At 29.2% G+C, this 19,800-nt stretch overlaps 1 protein-coding gene and 1 pseudogene across 1 annotated transcript; one reads left to right on the top strand and one right to left on the bottom strand.

The window, feature by feature from the left end:
* Positions 1-5,601: 5,601 nt before the first annotated feature.
* LOC137806223 (FT-interacting protein 1-like) lies at positions 5,602-8,207 on the top strand (annotated as a pseudogene).
* A 310-nt stretch (positions 8,208-8,517) lies between these two features.
* Positions 8,518-10,606, bottom strand: LOC137806224 (large ribosomal subunit protein eL6-like). Its single transcript, XM_068606218.1, has 4 exons — positions 10,265-10,606; positions 9,531-9,637; positions 9,029-9,210; positions 8,518-8,940 (listed from the first exon to the last, which is right to left on the bottom strand). The coding sequence occupies exons 1-4, from the start codon at positions 10,516-10,518 to the stop codon at positions 8,785-8,787; spliced, it is 699 nt and encodes a 232-aa protein (XP_068462319.1). The 5' UTR covers positions 10,519-10,606; the 3' UTR covers positions 8,518-8,784.
* Positions 10,607-19,800: the final 9,194 nt, after the last annotated feature.

Below are 19,800 nucleotides of genomic sequence, written 5' to 3'. Positions count from 1 at the left end.
CTCAAAAAACACTTGTAGAGAGATATTTATGAAGTTCTTATCATCCATAACATGATTCCAACTCACTGTTTGAATGTTTGTACAAATTAGTTCCCACCACTATCCTATAATTCATTTGTGATTATAATTGCATTAAGGGTAGCTCAAGTCTTTGATTTTCATAAATTGTAACCACTAGTAGTAGTTCCTGAATACTTGCTTTCCCAATGTTCAAACAAGAAACTAAGAAACTCTACAAATGGAATAGAAAACAGTAATGTCAATGTCACATCTCCTTACAGTTCCACAGGTAAAGGCTAAGAACCTAACAGTGTATGCTGGTAACACTTACTTTCATCGTACAAATAATTGAAGTTATCATTGGATTTCACTGTTTGTATTTGGTGCAAAGAATAGAGACCTCTAGTGTTACTTGTAACTAACTACCTGAACTTGTTGCCTAATCCTATTGATAATCATTTTTTCATGAGTACGGTTTTTAGATAATATAAGAAAAATAGCAGCACAAATATTGTACTTGATACAAAGTCTTCAATTCTTATGTGAATATACATATTTCGATCATGCAAATATTTGCAAACACAATACTTAAAAAAAGTTGATAAACAAATTCACCTTTTTCAGATGAAGGGTGAAGAATTTCAACCTGTTTAATTCCTTTTTGACAGAAGAACAACACATGAGACCAAAAGAGGTTGGATTGCATTATGTGTTGTCCTCTCTAAAAAGTTTGGTTGCTTTAAGAGAAACTGACTTCACTTCCTCTCATGTGTTCATACTCCACTCCAGTGATTTTGAGTTTCAGAAAAGGTTTAATTAGTTGGTAGCTTACACAATTCTTCATGATTTTTTAAATAATTTTTTAACTGGGTTTTTAGAATTTTTAAAATCGTCTCAGATTATTTCTTTATAACAATTTTAAATGGTTAAAAAATAATTTCAGAGACTTACTGTTTTAGTTTTGGAATTCAATTAAAAAAACAAATAGTTCAGAGACATGTTTGAAAATTTCATAAACAGTTTAAACACCTGCTAAATAATTAGATCTTTTAGAATTGTTTCTTGAATAAATGTTTATACATCCAAATATACTGTAACTATATAGTATAGTATTAGAAGTTGAAGGGAAAAATTGTAGTGAGCACAGTTAACAAGAAGAATTAACTACACATGCTACAATATTACAGTTGTTATTAATTTTTTGTGTCCTTTTGCTGGGTTCTTGTCTGATATGTCTCATGTACAGTAGTATATTATGCATATTTTGGTGAACATTTACATCTGTGATGTTAGGAGAATTAGGAAACAGAATCCAGAATGGGACTTTGGCATTTCTACCTTTCGATTTCCGAGGCAATGGCATTTTTTTATTAATTAATTTGTGACTTTAATAGGGTGAAAGTGAAATGTGATGGTGAAGCTATGATCCTATAGGTGTAGGGATTGTTGTGTTGTTGATGATGAAATGGTACAGTGCCTTTAATGGAGGTTCTCATGCCTCTCTTCTTCTCTTTCTTCAACATTGGTTTCTTCATTTCTTCAAAGGGTATCCAAAAATCTTCAACTCTGCAAAATTTAATGCTTCTCATCATCTCCTTTTTGGATTTCAACTTCCACATAACCTCAATTTTTCATCATCTTCTCAGATACATTTCTTTCTAGTTACAATTTTACATTTTAATTATTAAAATGAATAAACTTTTAAAAATTATTTATATTTTAACTTTAAAAATAAATAAAATTTTAAAAAATTATTTAAATTGTGTCAAGATATCATGAATTAATGTATTTAAAATGAAGTATGTTAAAATGGTATGATTTTAATGAAATCAAATTTTAACTAAATTCATGTTTTACTCATTTTAATAATTAAGAGATAAAATTATATTAAACTAATAAAAAATTTCTCCTTTGAATTTGGTGTCATCATTTTATTTTTCTCTGTAGTAATGTTTTACTATTACCACATATACATGATTGAATTGGATAGTTCTTGGTCATGATGAAAAGGTTAAGTAAAGATATTTGTAGTAAAAAGTCAATTTTATGGGTTATTGAAATACTTTTTAGTTGCACTTTCATATAAAATGTTAAGTTCCAACAATTTTTTATGTAACTTAACTATACATTTTGTTAGTTTATAGTAACTATTTTACTATTTTTTTTACTTATTTTAGTATAAATATTTTTCATTTTTACATTTATTGATTGTTAAATGTATAATTTTATGAATATAAAATAAAAAAAATAACATTTTTATTATTATTATTTTCAAATTTATTCAAGGGTATTTTCCGAGTTGGATTTAAATAAATTTTAACAAAAACTAAATAGTTGGAGTTAACTATAAAACTTAAATTCTCTTAATAAAACTATACATAAATGAAATATACTATAAAATTTTAATAATTTATCTTAAAAAGTTAATTACAGTTAATATTAAAAATACATATATCAATTATTTTTAACATGCTACCCAAAGTCTTTGGAGATATATAATAAAAGAAGTAGAATCTACATTAACATATATTCTTAAAAAAAAATTCTATTTGGTATAGTCTATAAATATACTAAATAAAAAATAGATTATGATTTTATTAGATTAGTTTTTAAACAAAATGGATTATCATCATTGCGCAGTTTATAATAGTAATGAATAATTATATGAAATTATAAATTTGATAACATGTAACATTAAGTTACCAATTTGGATTAAAACTAAAACTGATTAATTATAGCAACATTAAAAGCACAATTAAAATAAATGTCAATTAAGATAATTATAGAAACTTCATACTAATCTGGGATGTGAGCAAATCCCATTAAATTTGGGTGATACTATAAGAAATTAACTAACACTTTAATACAAATATTTTCTGAAGAACCCCATAAGTTATTTGGCAAAAAGAGAGGTTATTTCTTCCTACACCTCCATGCATTTTTGTGGCAGCACCATACATTTTGTGAAAATACATTTTTTTTCCTTCAATAAAAAAATATGTTGTAAATTACAAAATCCAAAAGCCTTTATTATGTAATTTAAAAGACACTTATTAAAAAATAGAGTAATAACTATTTTTAATTGATATAATACTTTCTATATAATTTATTTATTTCATTATCTTTTCTACTGATCTTATTAGAAAGTGAAGATAAAGTTTTGTACTTCTTTCTTTTTCTTTTATTGTATAAAGATACATATTTTTCAATCTATTTGTATTAATTTTTTATCTATTTATTTATTTTCATAATATTAATCCAAAAAAAATATTAAAAGGAAAATTGTATTTACCTCATTGTAAATTCTTTTTGCATCCCTTTTAATTTTGAAATACACAACACCTTTTTTTATAATTATTTCAAAATTTATCAATTTTCATTGTACAACAATTTATTATTATATGATAATATTAAAACCTTTACTAGTGTATCCCAATTAAATAGTGATTTCCAAGAACAGAGTTCAATCTAGTCACATTTGCACTTGTGATAAATTCCGTAATTAGGAAAACTTTCTAATCTCAAGGCAAATATTCATTTCAGCAAATAACGAACAACTTCATAAAGTGACTTATGTATCTTAGCCAGAACTATAAAAATCATATCATTGCCAATGCATCAACTTTGTTTTCTTATCAAAAAGTTTAGGGATTTTGATCATGAGGGGTTTTTTTTTTTTTTTTACTAAAATGGGGTCCGTTTAAAAAAAATTACAAACTTAGGCAAGTCGTGTCAATTCGGCACGACTTCATATGCACAAATTGTCCCAATTAGACACAACTTCTGCCATGTTCTGCCATGTCATATTTTTATTTTTTTAAAAATTTTATTGTTTATATATTTGGTAGTAAGTTATGTAATGTTAAAAATTAATTTGATACATAAGTGTCTAAGAGTGTTAGTTTTAAGGAACAAAACATTAGATAATCATATATGGATCATGTTTGGATAATCAGCTTATTCAAACTTTGAGTGATTAATTCCTGAGGACATTGTCGTCGGACATGGTTTCCCACTGGCCAAAAAGTATATTTTGATATTTAATGTCTCATGTATGCAATTTTTTTGATATTTTGATATTTAATGGCGTCAGACATGATCCGATTATCCAATTTTTTGTTCCTTAAAACTAACACTCTTAGAAAATTATTTATCAAATTAATTTTTAACATTACATAACTTACTACCCAATATATAAACAATAAAATTAAAAAAATAAAAATATGACGTGGCAGAAGTCGTGCCAAGTTGTCACGACTTCAGTATGACATGGCAAAGTCATGTCAAATTGGAACGATTTGTGCATATGGTCAAAAACCCAAAAGTTTACGTGAATTGATTCAAACACTGGTAAAACTCTAGAGTGTGTTTTTGGTTTCTTCTATGTTTGAAGTTTCATATTCATCTTTTTTGTTAACTGTTGCATCACCCTTCGTCTTTGTCCATCCTAAAATGTTAACACCAAAGCACCTATGAACAACTTTTGACAAGGATTGAGTTGGCAAGGTAAAATATGAAAATTTAAAAACATAAGCATGTGAAGATGGAAGAGAGAAATTATAATATACATTCTTAAAGGGTTAATACAGCACAAGGCAAACATCTTTGAGCAATGTCACAGCACAAGCACTTGAGCAAAGCCACCTTTGCTTTCTTGTTGCTTCAAATCTGCCTTTCACATCCTGTTTTACTCACTTTTCCTCCTCTTTCACATTGCTGCACATTGAAGAAAGAACTGATCCTTTCAAATTAAGTTATTACATCACCTTCACACAAACCTAGTAAAAACAAATTAAACTATTTGCTATTTACTATTTAGCCTTTCATGTTTCATACCAAGTAACAATTCTCATGTTTTATAATCACTAAGATAAAACTAATAATTACAACCTCCATACAGAAAATATGTAATGTGAGTTAACAAGAGGCTTTTTGTCCATTATTTTCTGTTTTTTTTTTCATATTTAGATTACTACTACTAAAGTTCATGCAACTTCTTCATCAGATTATTCCTTTCTTAAACCAAGGTAGTGTGAGGAGTTCTATTGTGTAGGAAAGTGAGACAACCACCACCACTGTGTTTTCTTCCATCTTTTGCCTTCTTAAGTAGGATTTGGTTGCTTCAGAATCGAATATTGGGTTACTTGTGGACAGCCATATAAGCTTTAGCTTGCTGTGGCATAGCTACAAGGAAGAATAGGATATGAAGGAGGCAGTGGAGATCATTGATGCTCATGATCTTATACCCAAACACAGTGAGAGATCACAAGTACATTTGTTGAAGTAGAGTTTGAAAACCAATTAAAAAGAACCAGAATAGTCCAAAAGAACCTGAACCCCACTTGGAATCAGAAACTGTTATTCCATTTGGATGCAACAAAACCTTACCATCACCAAACTATTGAAGTCCAATCTCAATGCTCCTTCTAGCTTTCCTACTTCAGAATTAGAAAACCTGTCATCTCCAACTTCACCAAAAGTACAAGAATGCAAATCCAACACTACCAATCTTCCTGATTGTCCATCCCCAATCACAGAAAATATTGACCTTGCTGACATAACATCAAAAGTTGATCACAAAGAGCACACCCCAAAATCAATCACAAAAGGAGCAGAGAAAGTAAACTCAGCAGCAATCTAGTGGCATTGATACTGGTCAAGATCTAAAAGAAACCATAGAGCCTGTCCTACAGATAACACAACAACTACACAAACACCAAGCAGCATTCGCCAATGATTCCAATAAAGAGAAGACAAAGAGGTGGTCCAGCCACAATGCACTCAGTTGGTCCTCAAGTTCATCCTAGTGGGCAAGATGAAGACTACAATCTGAGGGAGACCGATCCACAGCTTGGGGGGGAGCGGTGGCCAAATGCCAGAAGAGGGTGGATGACTGGTGGTGAAAGATTCACAAGCACACATGACCTTGTTGAGCAGATGTTCTATCTGTATGTTAGGGTAGTGAAAGCCAAGGATCTTCATCGCAGCACTCTTACCTCAAGCTGTGATTCTTACGTGGAAGTGAAGCTGGGGAACTACAAAGGGAGAACAAATCAAGAGAATAAAACAAATCCATAATGGAACCAAGTCTACGCTTTCTCCAAAGACAGAATTCAATCTTCTGTTTTGGAAGTCATAGTGAAAGACAAAGAAATGTTCGGAAGAGATGATTGTATTGGAAGGGTGGCATTTGATCTCAATGAGGTTCCAACCAGAGTTCCCCAGAAAAGTCCACTGGCTCCTCAGTGGTACAGACTCGAGGATCGACGAGGAGGTGACATCATGCTTGCTGAGTGGATGGGAACTCAAGAAGCCGATGAGGCCTTCTCAGAGGCTTGGCATTCTGATGCTGCCACTGTGTATGTAGAGGGTGTTTTCAATGCCAGATCAAAGGTTTATTTGTCAGCAAAACTGTGGTATCTCAGGGTGAATGTCATTGAAGCACAAGATGTGATACCAAGTGACAGAAACCGGCTGCCAGAGGTTTTTGTCAAGGTGCAGATAGGGAGCCAGGTGCTGAAGACCAAGATATGTCCAACTAGCACAACCACACCACTTTGGAATGAAGATTTGGTCTTTGTGGCGGCTGAACCATTTGAGGAAAAGTTGACAATCGCTGTGGAGGATCGTGTTCACCCTTAAAAAGATGAAGTACTTGGGAAGATGATCTTGCCACTGACCCTCTTTGAGAAGCGGCTAGACCACAGGCTAGTTCATTCGCGCTGGTTCAATCTTGAGAAGTTTGGTTTTGGAATGATGGAAGCTGATAGGAGAAATGAGCTTAAATTTTCAAGCCGGATTCACCTAAGAATTTGCCTTGAAGGTGGATACCACGTCCTTGATGAGTCCACTTTGTACTCAAGTGACCAAAGACCAACAGCTAGACAGCTATGGAAGCAGCCTATTGGGGTACTTGAAGTAGGCATCTTAGGAGCACAAGGACTCCTCCCAATGAAGATGAGGGTTGACCATGGCAGCACAGATGCATACTGTGTTGCCAAGTACGGTCAAAAATGGGTCAGAACCAGAACAATTGTTGACACTCATAGTCCAAAATGGAATGAACAATACACATAGGAGGTTTATGATCCTTGCTGTGTAATAACGCTTGGTGTTTTTGACAACTGCCATTTAGGTGGGGGTGAAAAAGCCACTGCAAGCACTGTGGCCAGGGATTCAAGAATTGGAATGGTAAGAATTAGACTCTCAACACTTGAAGCTCAAAGGATATACACTCGTAGTTATCCACTTCTTGTTTTGCACACACACAGTGTTAAGAAAATGGGTGAGCTTCAGCTAGCCGTGAGGTTCACTAGCCTCTCACTGGCTAACATGATTTACATTTATGGCCAACCCTTGCTTCCAAAGATGCATTAGTTGCGCCCTTTCACAGTTAACCAAATAGAGAGTTTGAGGTACCAAGCCATGAACATTGTGGCCGGGAGGCTTGAAAGAGCTGAACCTCCCCTCAGGAAGGAGTTGGTGGAGTTCATGTTGGATGTTGATTCCAATACGTGGAGCATGAGGAAGCCAACTTCTTCCGCATCATGTCACTTTTCTGTGGCATCATAACAATGGGCAAGTGGTTTAGCCAAGTTTGCAATTGGAAGAGCCCCTTCACATGCGTCCTAGTTCACATTCTCTTCCTAATACTAATTTGCTACCTTGAATTGATACTTCCAACTTTGTTTCTCTACATGTTCTTGATTGGCCTGTGGAACTATAGGTTTAGGCCAAGAAACCCACCCCATATGGACACAAAACTCTCATGGGCAGAAACAGTTCACCCTGATGAACTTGATGAAGAGTTTGACACATTTGTTGCAGGAAGGATCCAAACAGTTGTTGCAGACATAGCAATGCAGGGAGAGGTTTCATTCTCTACTGAGTTGGAGAGACACCAGAGCCACCAGCCTCTTCGTAGTGTTCAGTTTGTGTTCAACTGTGGTTCTGTATGCAACACCACCAAAAGTAGTTGTGTACTATCTAAGGCATCCAAAGTTTCGTAGCAAACTTCCTTCTGCACCCATCAACTTCTTCAAGAGGCTTCCAGCTAGAACAGATAGCATGTTGTGATGCATAGCAAAGAGTTCAGTCTGCATTTTATTCATTTCGTGGAATTTTATTTTTAATGTTTTAAGTTACGGAATATCTGCTATTCAAGATCATTATTCTTATTTCACAAAGTTAGATCCCTGATTCAGATTAGCATCTCTGAATTTTACTTATGAAACAAAACTCAAACTGTATAGTCTAATACTTCTGTAAACTTACCAACTCAATATCAATGATACGTACACAAATAACGTAATAACAATATCAGTTGTATTTATAATACATGCACACTGATTAGCTGTATTTATAACACAACCTGTTTAGCTCTTTAAATCAAGACCCTCCAACAATTGTTTTAGTTAAAATCGTTTCCTACAGCTATATTTAAACATAAAAATGACTTATTTTAAATGGTAAAGTAATTCATCGATTTCAGTGTTCGAGGATTAACACAAACTATGATAAAAAGAACAAAGATTAAACGCATTTTAACATAAAATAACGTGAGTTTATCCACTGCAACAGAATAACAAATTCTCTTTGCATGTCCACTAGATACGCACGATAGCACCATGGGTAGAAACAAAAACGCATACTAAGATAATGTATAAAACAACTAGAACCAAAACTGATAGAAAAAACTTCAACAATAATAAAGTACAAAGGACAGTGCAACTATTGGGAAGAAAAGGCTCAACAAAACAGAATGAGGTTAATAATTTATGTAGTCTAGAAGACTAGTTCATGGGGTTTCATTCCTGCCTTCAAAGAAAACCTAGCACCCAAGTAAGACTTCAGGTCTTGAACACTCTCAATTGCCTTTAACAAAGCAGAATCCACGGTTTTCTGGTCATCTTTCTTCTCTTGGGGAAGAGTATTTTTCTCCTACAATGCATAAATTATAATAAAGATCAGCATCGCATAAGCAGCTCAAAATAAGAAGGGACAAGTTAAAATTTAATTATTGACCAACCTCCTTCTCTGCCTCAAAGAACTCGCCTTCTCCCTTAGTTTTCTTCTTCTTGGCATCCTTGGCAAAGTACTTGTCATCAAATCTATCCACATTAACACCAGAGATGTCCACTTTTGTGGATGTACCAATGACATATGATTGGTTCACCCTTCTTAGAGGAACACCGTTGATCTTAAAGGGACCTAAAAAACGCAAAGACATTAAATATCCCATTTCAATTGGTAGAAATCACATGCAAGAACCAATAATTGAAGGGAAGCATATAACTGTAACCAAAATATTATATAATACAAAACAGAACTGAGCATGTTGAAGAACAGACCACAACATATAGAAGGAACCCTTGTAACTCAATTACGTTTCAGAAGTGAGAAACTATAGCAACCAGATAAACTCATTGGAGTACAATGACCACAACAGAGTGATAAATTGATTACCAACAAATCTTATCATGTAAAGAACTAGTTTATCATAAATTAATCTCATCACAAATACCACACACCTGTTACAAGAAGCAAACCAGATGGAAGCTGCTTCAGAAAAACAACCCTCTTTCCCTTGAACCTCCCAGCAAGTAGGATCAACACTGTTCCTGGAGTAACGCTAGCCCTGAGGAGGAAAAACACCAAATATAAAGACTCATAATAACAACAAAAAATGCACCATTAAAACTATTACAATGGGATTTCTTTTATATAAGGACTCAAATAACAAAACAAAATGCACCATTAAAACTCTTACTGTGGGATATCTTACAGTGGGATATCTTATATACTTGAAAAGAGTTCATTTTATCATTCAACGAAAAAACAAAAACACAAGCCCAGAATATCAAAGCACATCAATCAATTGGCAAAACAATAAACAAAAATTAAAACCCATAATAATGAGAACTTTTATATAATTAAAACGGATGATTTCATCATTAGACAAAAAAAAAACACAGATTAATATTTTTCCATACATTCCACACACGAGACCACTAAATCTCAAAAAATATATTTGACTTTTAACATTTAGAACCACAGAAGAATTTAAAACTCATCATAGTTAACAAATCAAAACACTAAAACACACACAAGCACAATAGGTTCAATTTGAATCTCATTGCATCTAAAGTCTAAAAACCCTTCTTTTGTTCCACATTTTCTAACAACAATAAATTAGGGAAACATAAAAATACATCATACCAAACAAATCAAAGCATCAAACAGATAAGAGGGAGGAGGAAAGTACCTGAGTTTAGCGGGCTTGGGCTTATGCTTGTTGACGAGAGGCTTCTTGACATCGTCGGCGGGGTAAAACTTGGGAGGCTTCTGGGCCGGGGCGTCGGGTTTGGGCGTGGGGGCGTGGCGAGGGAAAGCGCCGCCATTTTTTGCCTTGATGGCCCAGATGCCCCTCTTGTGGTACATCTGGGACCTCGAGTACTTCCCAATACCCCTGATGAGTTCAGGGTTCCTCGACGTGCTTCTTGGCTTCTTCGGCGCCATTGCTTCTCTTTTTCCTTCTGCTTCTTCTGCGCTTTTGCTTCTTCTGCGCTTCTGCTCACCCTCGTCAAGCAAAACCCTAATTCTTATGTACCCCCTTCTAAAACGCAGCGTTTCCTTCTTAATGGGCCAGGCTTTCTAAACTTAACCCAACAATGCTTTGGGCTTTTTTCTTTTTTACCCAATAGCTTATGTGACTACTTCTCTAATAATCTTTATAACTTTAAAATATCTACTTTTTATATTGTATTTAATTAGTATTTTAGAAATATGTAAATAATAATTTTCCAATAAAAAAAATCCAAATAAAAAATCATATATTTTTAAAATATTTAATATAATTATTTTAAGTTTAAAAAATTAGGTAAACTTTTAATATGTACGGTGATGTATCTACTTTGATTCATATTAAAAAATCGTATTTTAAAATAAATATAATTATATAAAAATAACATCATTAGTGTAACACGTAATTTTTAAAAAATGAGACACATAATTTAAAAATCATAAAATTTAAATACAAAAATATTTACAATTTGTAATATCAATAAGTATGTTCCTCTTTCCCAGATTCTAAATTTTGTTATCCTTCTATACTATTATTGACTAATAACATTTACATAAACACAATTATTAATCATAAAATAAAGCTAAGATAAATCAAAATATTAAAAAACTATGAATAAGTTAAGTTTTTCTTCCATGCAAACAATTTGTCTTTAAAATATATGATATTTGGAAAATGATGAATATTTGTTGAAGTATAAGTGGTGGGAGAAAGAAAAGTGAACTTGGATTTATATGTCTTATTATTTTTGGCTATTCATCTTTTCAAACTTATAATTATGTATAAACTTTAAATTTCTCCAAATTTGACCTCTAAATACTTTAATAATCATAATTATGTTTCTGGTTGAGTAATAAGTTAATTTTTTGCAACACACTAAAATCTTAATAGAATTAAGTATTTGAATTATAATTATCAAATTTATAATGAACTTTGTTTGAATTAGTAGTATAATGTGTTTAATTCTCTTTTTGAAATTTTAATTTTTTCTTTAGTACAAGTTCAAGACTGTTGAACGATTAACACAAAAGAATAAATAAAATATTGATTTAAATGTGAAAAATAAAATCCAATAATTATTTAAATAAAATTAAATAAAAAGGTGAAAAATAAAAATATAATTCTCCTATTTTAACTGATTAGTTTACAAGTAGAATAAGTTATAAAAGTGTGTAAAAGGAGTTAAGTGTTATTGGATTTTAGGAAAAGAAGTGTCATTACTAATAAAAAGAATAAGCCAACAGAGTCCTTTCTAATTGTTTTTTTGGCACCTATACAAAACATGAAAATACGTTTTTATCCTTCTTCTGCCACTTTCATATTCTGGATTACATAATCCGGAAGTTAATCTCGAATCCAGAAATAACTTACAGATTACGTAATTCAAAATATATTTTTAAAAAAGGGTATTCTGAATTATATAATCCAAAAGTATGGATTTTAGAGTAGCTTCCGAATTATGTAATCTGGAAACGCATATGAAAAAAGACTTCCAGATTACGTAATTCATAAGGTAAAAAAGACTTACAAATTATGTAATCCAGAAACTAATCATGCATTTGAAAAAAGGCTTCCGAATTATGTAATTCAAAATTTGTTTAATTCAGAAAAACAAACAAATTTGTAGATAACAAAAACAAATGATTGATTTTAAAAACAATCGATTGATTAAACCAATACAGGTAATTATCTAGAAAAATTAAAGTGCACTGATAAAGAAAGCTTAAAGAAAACCAAAAATTTACACTTGTTCACTCACAACATACCTATATCTAGTCCCACTTCACACCAAGATAAAATTCACTAGAGCAACAAAATTCTTTTGTAAAAAGAACAAAAACTATTCTTAAACACTATAAGAACCAAATCACACACTGCAACACCCTATCACAAAAATAATGATGCCCATTAATTCCAAACTCTTGTAACACTTCCTCCTTCAATAGAGATGAATCGCTAAATATCTAACAAAATCAAATATTAAAAATAAAATTAACATTAAAGACATTTAACATATTTAAGTTAATTGTATATTATTTTTTTTTCATGAATCTTTAATGTGAATTTATATGAAATGTGAATTTATATGAAAGAAAAAAAAATACATAACAAAGTGATAATACCAAATTATTTTTACAATGAGGATATGCAACTTTTTCAAATCTCATAACTGTTTGATTGAGACGAACATAAGATGAATTACAAAACACAAAATAATATGTCATTTCATTAAGGATTTTTTTTACTATAATGCCTTCTAAATTTATATACTTCTCACAGCTAATAATGGTTAATAATTATAAAAACTAAAATAATGAAGAAAAATATAGGAAGATGAAAAGCACAAATTATAAAACAAAATAAATTATAATTGTAGAAGGTCAAAATCTAGTCTAAAAAAAGGTAGAAGATATGTAGCACATACATTGACATGTACGCTGATACGATGCGGACATGGACACAAAGATACGTATAATCTTTAAAATGTAGGACACGGAGACACATATCTATATATTATATAATTATGAATTATATAAATTGACAACAAAGATTTATGTACACAAGTATCTTCCAAATTGTTTTTTTTATAGCAAAACGATGTTTTTTTATGATTGGTTTAAAAAGATTTGTTTCTTATTTTTATAATCATAATAAAAATTTATACAATAAGTTTGAGTTTTTAAAAAATCAATGTATTTTTTCTTTATAAAATTATGTTATAACCGTACTAGAATTGTCAAAAATCCAACAAATACTTTTTGAATTAGACACTTCACGAATACGTATCATACAAGTGTTATGCGAGTGTCGTTGTACGATACAAATATCTTACACTCATTTACACACCATTTAAGAAAAATGTGTCAGGTTGATATAGAAGCAAAATATTTGAGATTTAGCATGTGAATTATTGCATTAGAAAATGGTTTGAAAATCCCTTAGTATGTGACTATTTCCCACCCAACCCAACCTCGTAGAGAGGAAATTGCACGACATGATGATCATCTATCATCCCACGTTTCTCTTCATTTCTTGACCACATCGAATGTATCTTCTAAATTATTCAACAAAAGTTCTTCAAAAAATCTAACCCCAATATGCTTGCACAGTCCAATAAATGCAAACTATATATATCACATAAACATCACTAATTCATTCTCACAATTCTAATCATAAAACATATTTGTAGTTGCATAAATCATTCATGTCATTCAAAACTATCACTATCATTTTTGTTACTTTTGTTTTTCTCACATGTTATATTTATAAATTTATATTAAATGAAATTTTACATAACTGAGACATTTCAACAACTTATAGTAATAACTCATTGTATGTTTTTTTTTTTTTAACCATGACTAAAATCATAAAGAAACTACAATTAAACATTGGTATAACAGTAAAGAACAAAAAGATTTGTAGACTTTAACCTAATACAATGATATACCTAGAAAATATTAAATTGAAAAATTAATGATAATTAATTACTATATTAACTAAATTAACTAAGTTAAATATTATTTTATAAACTAAATAATTATTAATATTTAAAATAATTTATATTATTAATAAAAATTTATAAATTAATATTTAAACTTATCTAACATTAACTACTAAGGTTTTAACTATTATTTATTAGTATTTAAAATAATTTATATTATTAATAAAAAATTATAAATTAATATTTAAATTGGTATCTAATATTATTTGTTATTAAAATTTTAGTTATTAATTACTTTAAATTTTAAATTAGTCATTAAAGATTAATTTAGAATCTAAATTAGTTAGTAACTAAAACTTTGTTATCTAATATTAGATATCAATTTATAAACTATTTTATAAATTTTTATTAATAATAAAAATTATTTTATATTAATAATTTTTTAATTATAAAATATAATTTAAATTCATTGATATTAATTAATTATTATTTTAGTGATATTTTCAATGAGAGATATAAATAGATCTAACTAAAAATTTAAAATATTGTTCGTGAAAGTCAAAATTATATATAAATTAAAAAAATACAAGAGTATTAGTGCCAGTATATAAAAAAAGATATTTTGATTTTAAATTTCAAGGTAGCAATTATAATTAAAAAAAAAATACTGTATGTACAATTTACTTTCACATTTTATTAAAGAAAAAAAAAACTATAGAGAATATTAAGAATCATTCTGCTTCAAAAGAGTAAAATAACACTAAAAAAATCATGAAATAGAAACTAATTTCTAGAAACCAAAATAATTAGTTGCAATAGTAACCTTAGTTGCTAATTAGATACCAATTTAGAAACTATTTAATAATAATAAAAAATAATAGAAACTAATTTAAAAACCAATTTTTTTTTAGTTTCTAAAATGATTTCTATTTTAGTTTCTATTGTAACTAATTATTTTGGTATCTAAAAATTGGTTTCTATTTCATGATTTTCTTGTAGTGTAATAACAAGAAGAATAAAAGGTAGATTTAAGAAATAAAATTAGATAAAATCATTATTAAAAAATGTATATATGCAATATGTTTGTTTTTTTTAGTAATAACAATTTATTAAATGTCTATGAAATGTTAAGAATGACTTGTAGAATATATTATTTTTAGTGAGTTAGTTATTGCAAGTTATAATGAAAGCTCACATCAAGAATTGATTTGAACATATCAAAGACTCACCAACAGTGAAAATCATTGACTCATCATTTTCAATCACCATTTTACTTAAAACAATTAAGTTCAATCTCACTCTAATTACCTATTTAATTATGGTTAAGTGTATAATATTTGGGGATTTAACTTTGCAATGTGTAAAACAATACAAAGTTAATAATGAGGTACTAATGTGTTTTTCTCATTAATAGATGTAATTTTTTTATTTTTTTTACTAATATGAGTTAATAGCTTCACTCCTAAAAAAACATTAAATAAAAATTAATTTTAGAAAAAAATAATTAGTTGTTATATTAACTAAATTAGATAATAAATAATAAAAAAATATTTATTAATAAATAGATTTTAAATTGACATCTAATTAGGTACAAAGTTTAACTATCATTTATTTAGATTTTAAATTTGATAACAAAAATATTTATAGCTAATTAGATACTAATTTATAAATTATTATCAATAATATAAATTAATTTAGAAACTAATAATTTTTTAGTATCTAAAATATTATTTAATTTAGTCAATGTAACAATTAATTATTTTTTATTTTTTAAATTAGTTAATTTTTATTTAATAATATTTTTATAATACTTAGTTATATCAACGGATTTTGGTTTTGGTGAATGATTTATAAGCAAACCTTTTAATTTTGGATGAAAGGTCACCACAAGTTATTTGTTTTTATACAAGGTTGAAATATTTATTAAATATTTTATTTTAATTTAGTTCATATTTATCTGATTAAAGAATTATATTTAGAGATGTTCATGTGCACCAGAATTCATCACATGTGTTGGTTAAATAATCAAGTCTTAAATTAAATAAAAAAATTAAGAAAGTGTTAAGGCATTTATGACGGACATTCAAAATTCAGTTCATTAGCTACGAATTTATGTTTCTTTACGTTTGTGGTTGAAATTCTACAAGAACAGTGTCTTATGAAGATTTTTTTCTTTAAAAAAATAAAATAAAAAAACTAGAGAAAAATCCGAGTTTATCATCAAAGAAAAAAAGTGAATAGAGTCAAGGTTTAAATATAATATTTCGGTAAGAGAGTTAGGGCAAGAAATATTTTTTAATGCATGTAATATTTTTAATCTTTATTTTTTATAAAAATACACAAAATAATAAATTAAAATTTAAAATATTTTATATTATATTACGAAAGTGAACTTTAATCCTAATTCAACCCATAAAATCAACTCATAAAGTAATGTTTGCATCCACTTATATACAATGAACTACTATAATCTCTAGTCAATGTGAGATCTCCAACACACCGTTCCGAGCATGCGGACCAATAGTGGGTGGTCTGATAAGTCCAACAAATATTTGCTAAAATATGTTTTAAATGACTCTGATACCATATTACGAAATGAACTTTAAGTTTAACTCAACTTCATAAAACCGGCTCAACTCCATAAAATCAACTCATGGGATGAGCAATACACCAACTTATATACAATAAAATACTTTAGTCTCTAATCGACGTGAGATCTTCAAAATATTCAATAAAAAATTTCTTGAAATAAGACGAGATTAATTCAATATCATTAGGTTTAATTTAAACACTTAAAAATATGAAATAAATATTAAGATTGGGATAGATAGTTGCATGAAACTCGTAGGCATTGTTGAGATTTGACACATACAATATCTTTTTCTTTTTCTTTCTTTTTCTTTTTCAAAAATTGCTTACCAACCCATTAAAGTGCCGTCACACGCATCTCTTTGGTTAAAAATATGTGCCATCTATGACGTTGACCATTTTTCATACTTTTCTTTATACTCAAATCTACTTTTATAATATAATATTCTCCTAAATGAATTTACACTCAATTTATTCTTTACACACTTTTAAATTTTAATAATATTAAGCCTAAATTGCACAATAGTAACCCTAATTAATAGTCAAAGTTGTACATGGATATCCGTACTAGAGTATGGAATTAAAATTGAAGTTAGGCTACTTGTACTTAAATAATAAAACGTTGAAGAGAAAAAAAAAAGTAGTTCATTTGGTGGTGAGTGAGATCACATCTACAAATAGTTGAAAAATCATTGTAAACTTTGAAGATTTTTGTTTAATGAATATGTTTTATTTGACCAAATTTTAGAGAAAATAAAATAAAATTTCTGGTCCCGCAAATGTAGACACTTACCTAATTCTAAGTACTTATGAATACAAATATTGTGTATTTTAATGTTAGAATTATTGCTATTTCAAGAAAATAATACGCAAAATGATGTAGTGTTTAATTTGTTGAGATTGGGATTGCTTACCTATTAATTAATATTTATCAACCATTGAAGATTTTTGTGTGCAAGAACCATTGAATGATATACTTAATTAAAGCACAAAAGTAAATTAACTTCTTTGGATAAACAAAAGAGTTAGCTTGGGTATTGTGATTTTTTCATGGATACCATAAATGTCTTTAAGGACAAATATTTAATATTTAATCCATATTTGCTTTTAATTTAACTAGTCCTTAGATTGTGTGTTGCATAAAATAAATGTTTTAAATATATAATTTTTTAATTTGCAATGCACAATTTAAATTGGGATATCAAAATTTTAATTGTTTAATTCAATTTAAATATAAAGTAAAGTAAAAATAAGAAGATAAGTAAGAAGATCTATATACATAGATAACAATGAAATAATGGTAGTTAAAGATAATGGGTATCTTTAATTCTATTTCTTTAACTAGTTGAGAAAATAATGTGTGAAAAATATATGTAAAAGATAATTTCGAAGATCTTTATTGAGAAAGTGAATTTAACTTCCTAGATTTTTAAAAAGGTTAATGATATAAAGTATCATTGCTTTAAAATAGGTGATATTGGGTGGAAAAAATGATTGGATCAAACAACATTCGTTATCAGCTAAAAGTAGTTAAAAACGTAATAGCCTAAACACTATAATAATTTGTTTGTAATTTAATTTATCTCATCTTGGTCATAACTTAATTTTTTTTTTAAATAATTTTTATTTGTGTTCCATGAAGTCGAAATTAAAAGCACTTTAAATATTTTTTTTAATTATGAGATATTTTTGAAAAATCAAATCATTATAAAGTTTGGAGTTCTAAAATTAACAATAATTTTGATAGCAAAAAATCTATGGGTGTGAATAAGAGTAATGTAGAAGAAGAGTGGAGCCCAAAAATTGCGTGTTTTCTTATTAGAGCGTCTCACGCAAAGATACCCACAAAAATAATTGGTGTGATGTTGAACAAATAAACCCTAAAAAGCTTATTTGTTTAATTTCTGCAACAAAGAAATGCTCCAATAATGAAGCCATGACATAACTATTGTCACAAATTGGCAAATCATGAACAGCCATAACTACATTTTTTTCTCACTTTTTTCTTTCTTTCTTTCTTTCCTTTTCGCCCACAATAAAAATGCCAATAATTAATGCCATTCACCAGTGAAAAAGCCTCTTCCATCTTCCCAAAAGTGGAGATCTTGAGTTGCAAATGCAAATAGGCTTCAACAGTTTTGGCTTTGTCCCATTATCACACCCATTTTATCCATTTTCTTCACACACTAGTGCCATCAAATTATATACCCCATCTCAAAAAAAAAAATCACCTTTTATAAAGCCATACTTGCCGTACTAGAATCCAAAATTTCCTCCGTGTGAAACTAGATTTAAGATTTCATCACAACACCAAAAGGAAAGAAGAGAAAGAAAAAAACAACTTCAACATGGCATACCATTAGAAACTTGGATAAGAATAAACTGAATAAGTATTCCGACTCGATAATGAATGGTTGACAAATCCAACAAATTTTTATTAATTCTTATCTTTATGATATGTAGGATCTCCAACACATCTTTAATATTGAAACTTTCAACTTGTACGTGAAACTATATATTTATGGATGGTTTGATAATAGTCCGATAAACCTAACAAAGTCTCGATATACTAGACTATAAATGACCTTAATACCATATATAAGAAAGGAAATTTTAAACCTAATTCAATTTTATAAAATCGACTTATAAAATAAGATTTGTAGTTATTTGATGTGGGATCTCGAACAAACTTCTAATTAACTTTCATAAATACACATAATTTTCATGGATTGAAGGAGAGGGAAAAACTTCACCTATGATAAGTGTGATCATCGTTATGAGGTGTTATGAAAGATCAAACATGTGCCAAGTTTTCAATTTTTCACAATGACACGCTTCGTAGTGTTTTTCTAGGAAACAATTTTCGTGGACCAAACCATAAGAAATTTACGTGTAGCCAAGTGAGAAAATTGGTATTGCAAGTCCAAGATCAAGCGTAGCCGGCGCCAAATACTCTCACAAAAACCATTATTTTATCCTGAACTTTGCGTTGACATTAAAAATAAAAATTGCAATAGTCTCTATATTCTACATCTCTAGCGTGTACCTCACTTCTCTTGTTCAAATTTCCCACTCTTCACCCCCCCATTTGCCTAACTTTTTCCATGTTCCCCATGCAACCACACTCATATATAAAAACCCCTCTTCCTCCCAACTCAAAAATTGAACTTCTCTCCAAAAACACAAC

The sequence above is a fragment of the Phaseolus vulgaris genome, chromosome 3 (assembly GCF_000499845.2).
Source record: "Phaseolus vulgaris cultivar G19833 chromosome 3, P. vulgaris v2.0, whole genome shotgun sequence".
Taxonomy (NCBI): Eukaryota; Viridiplantae; Streptophyta; class Magnoliopsida; order Fabales; family Fabaceae; genus Phaseolus; species Phaseolus vulgaris.
The sequence above is the reverse complement of the archived record's forward strand: the minus strand, read 5'-3'. Positions and strand labels throughout refer to the sequence as shown.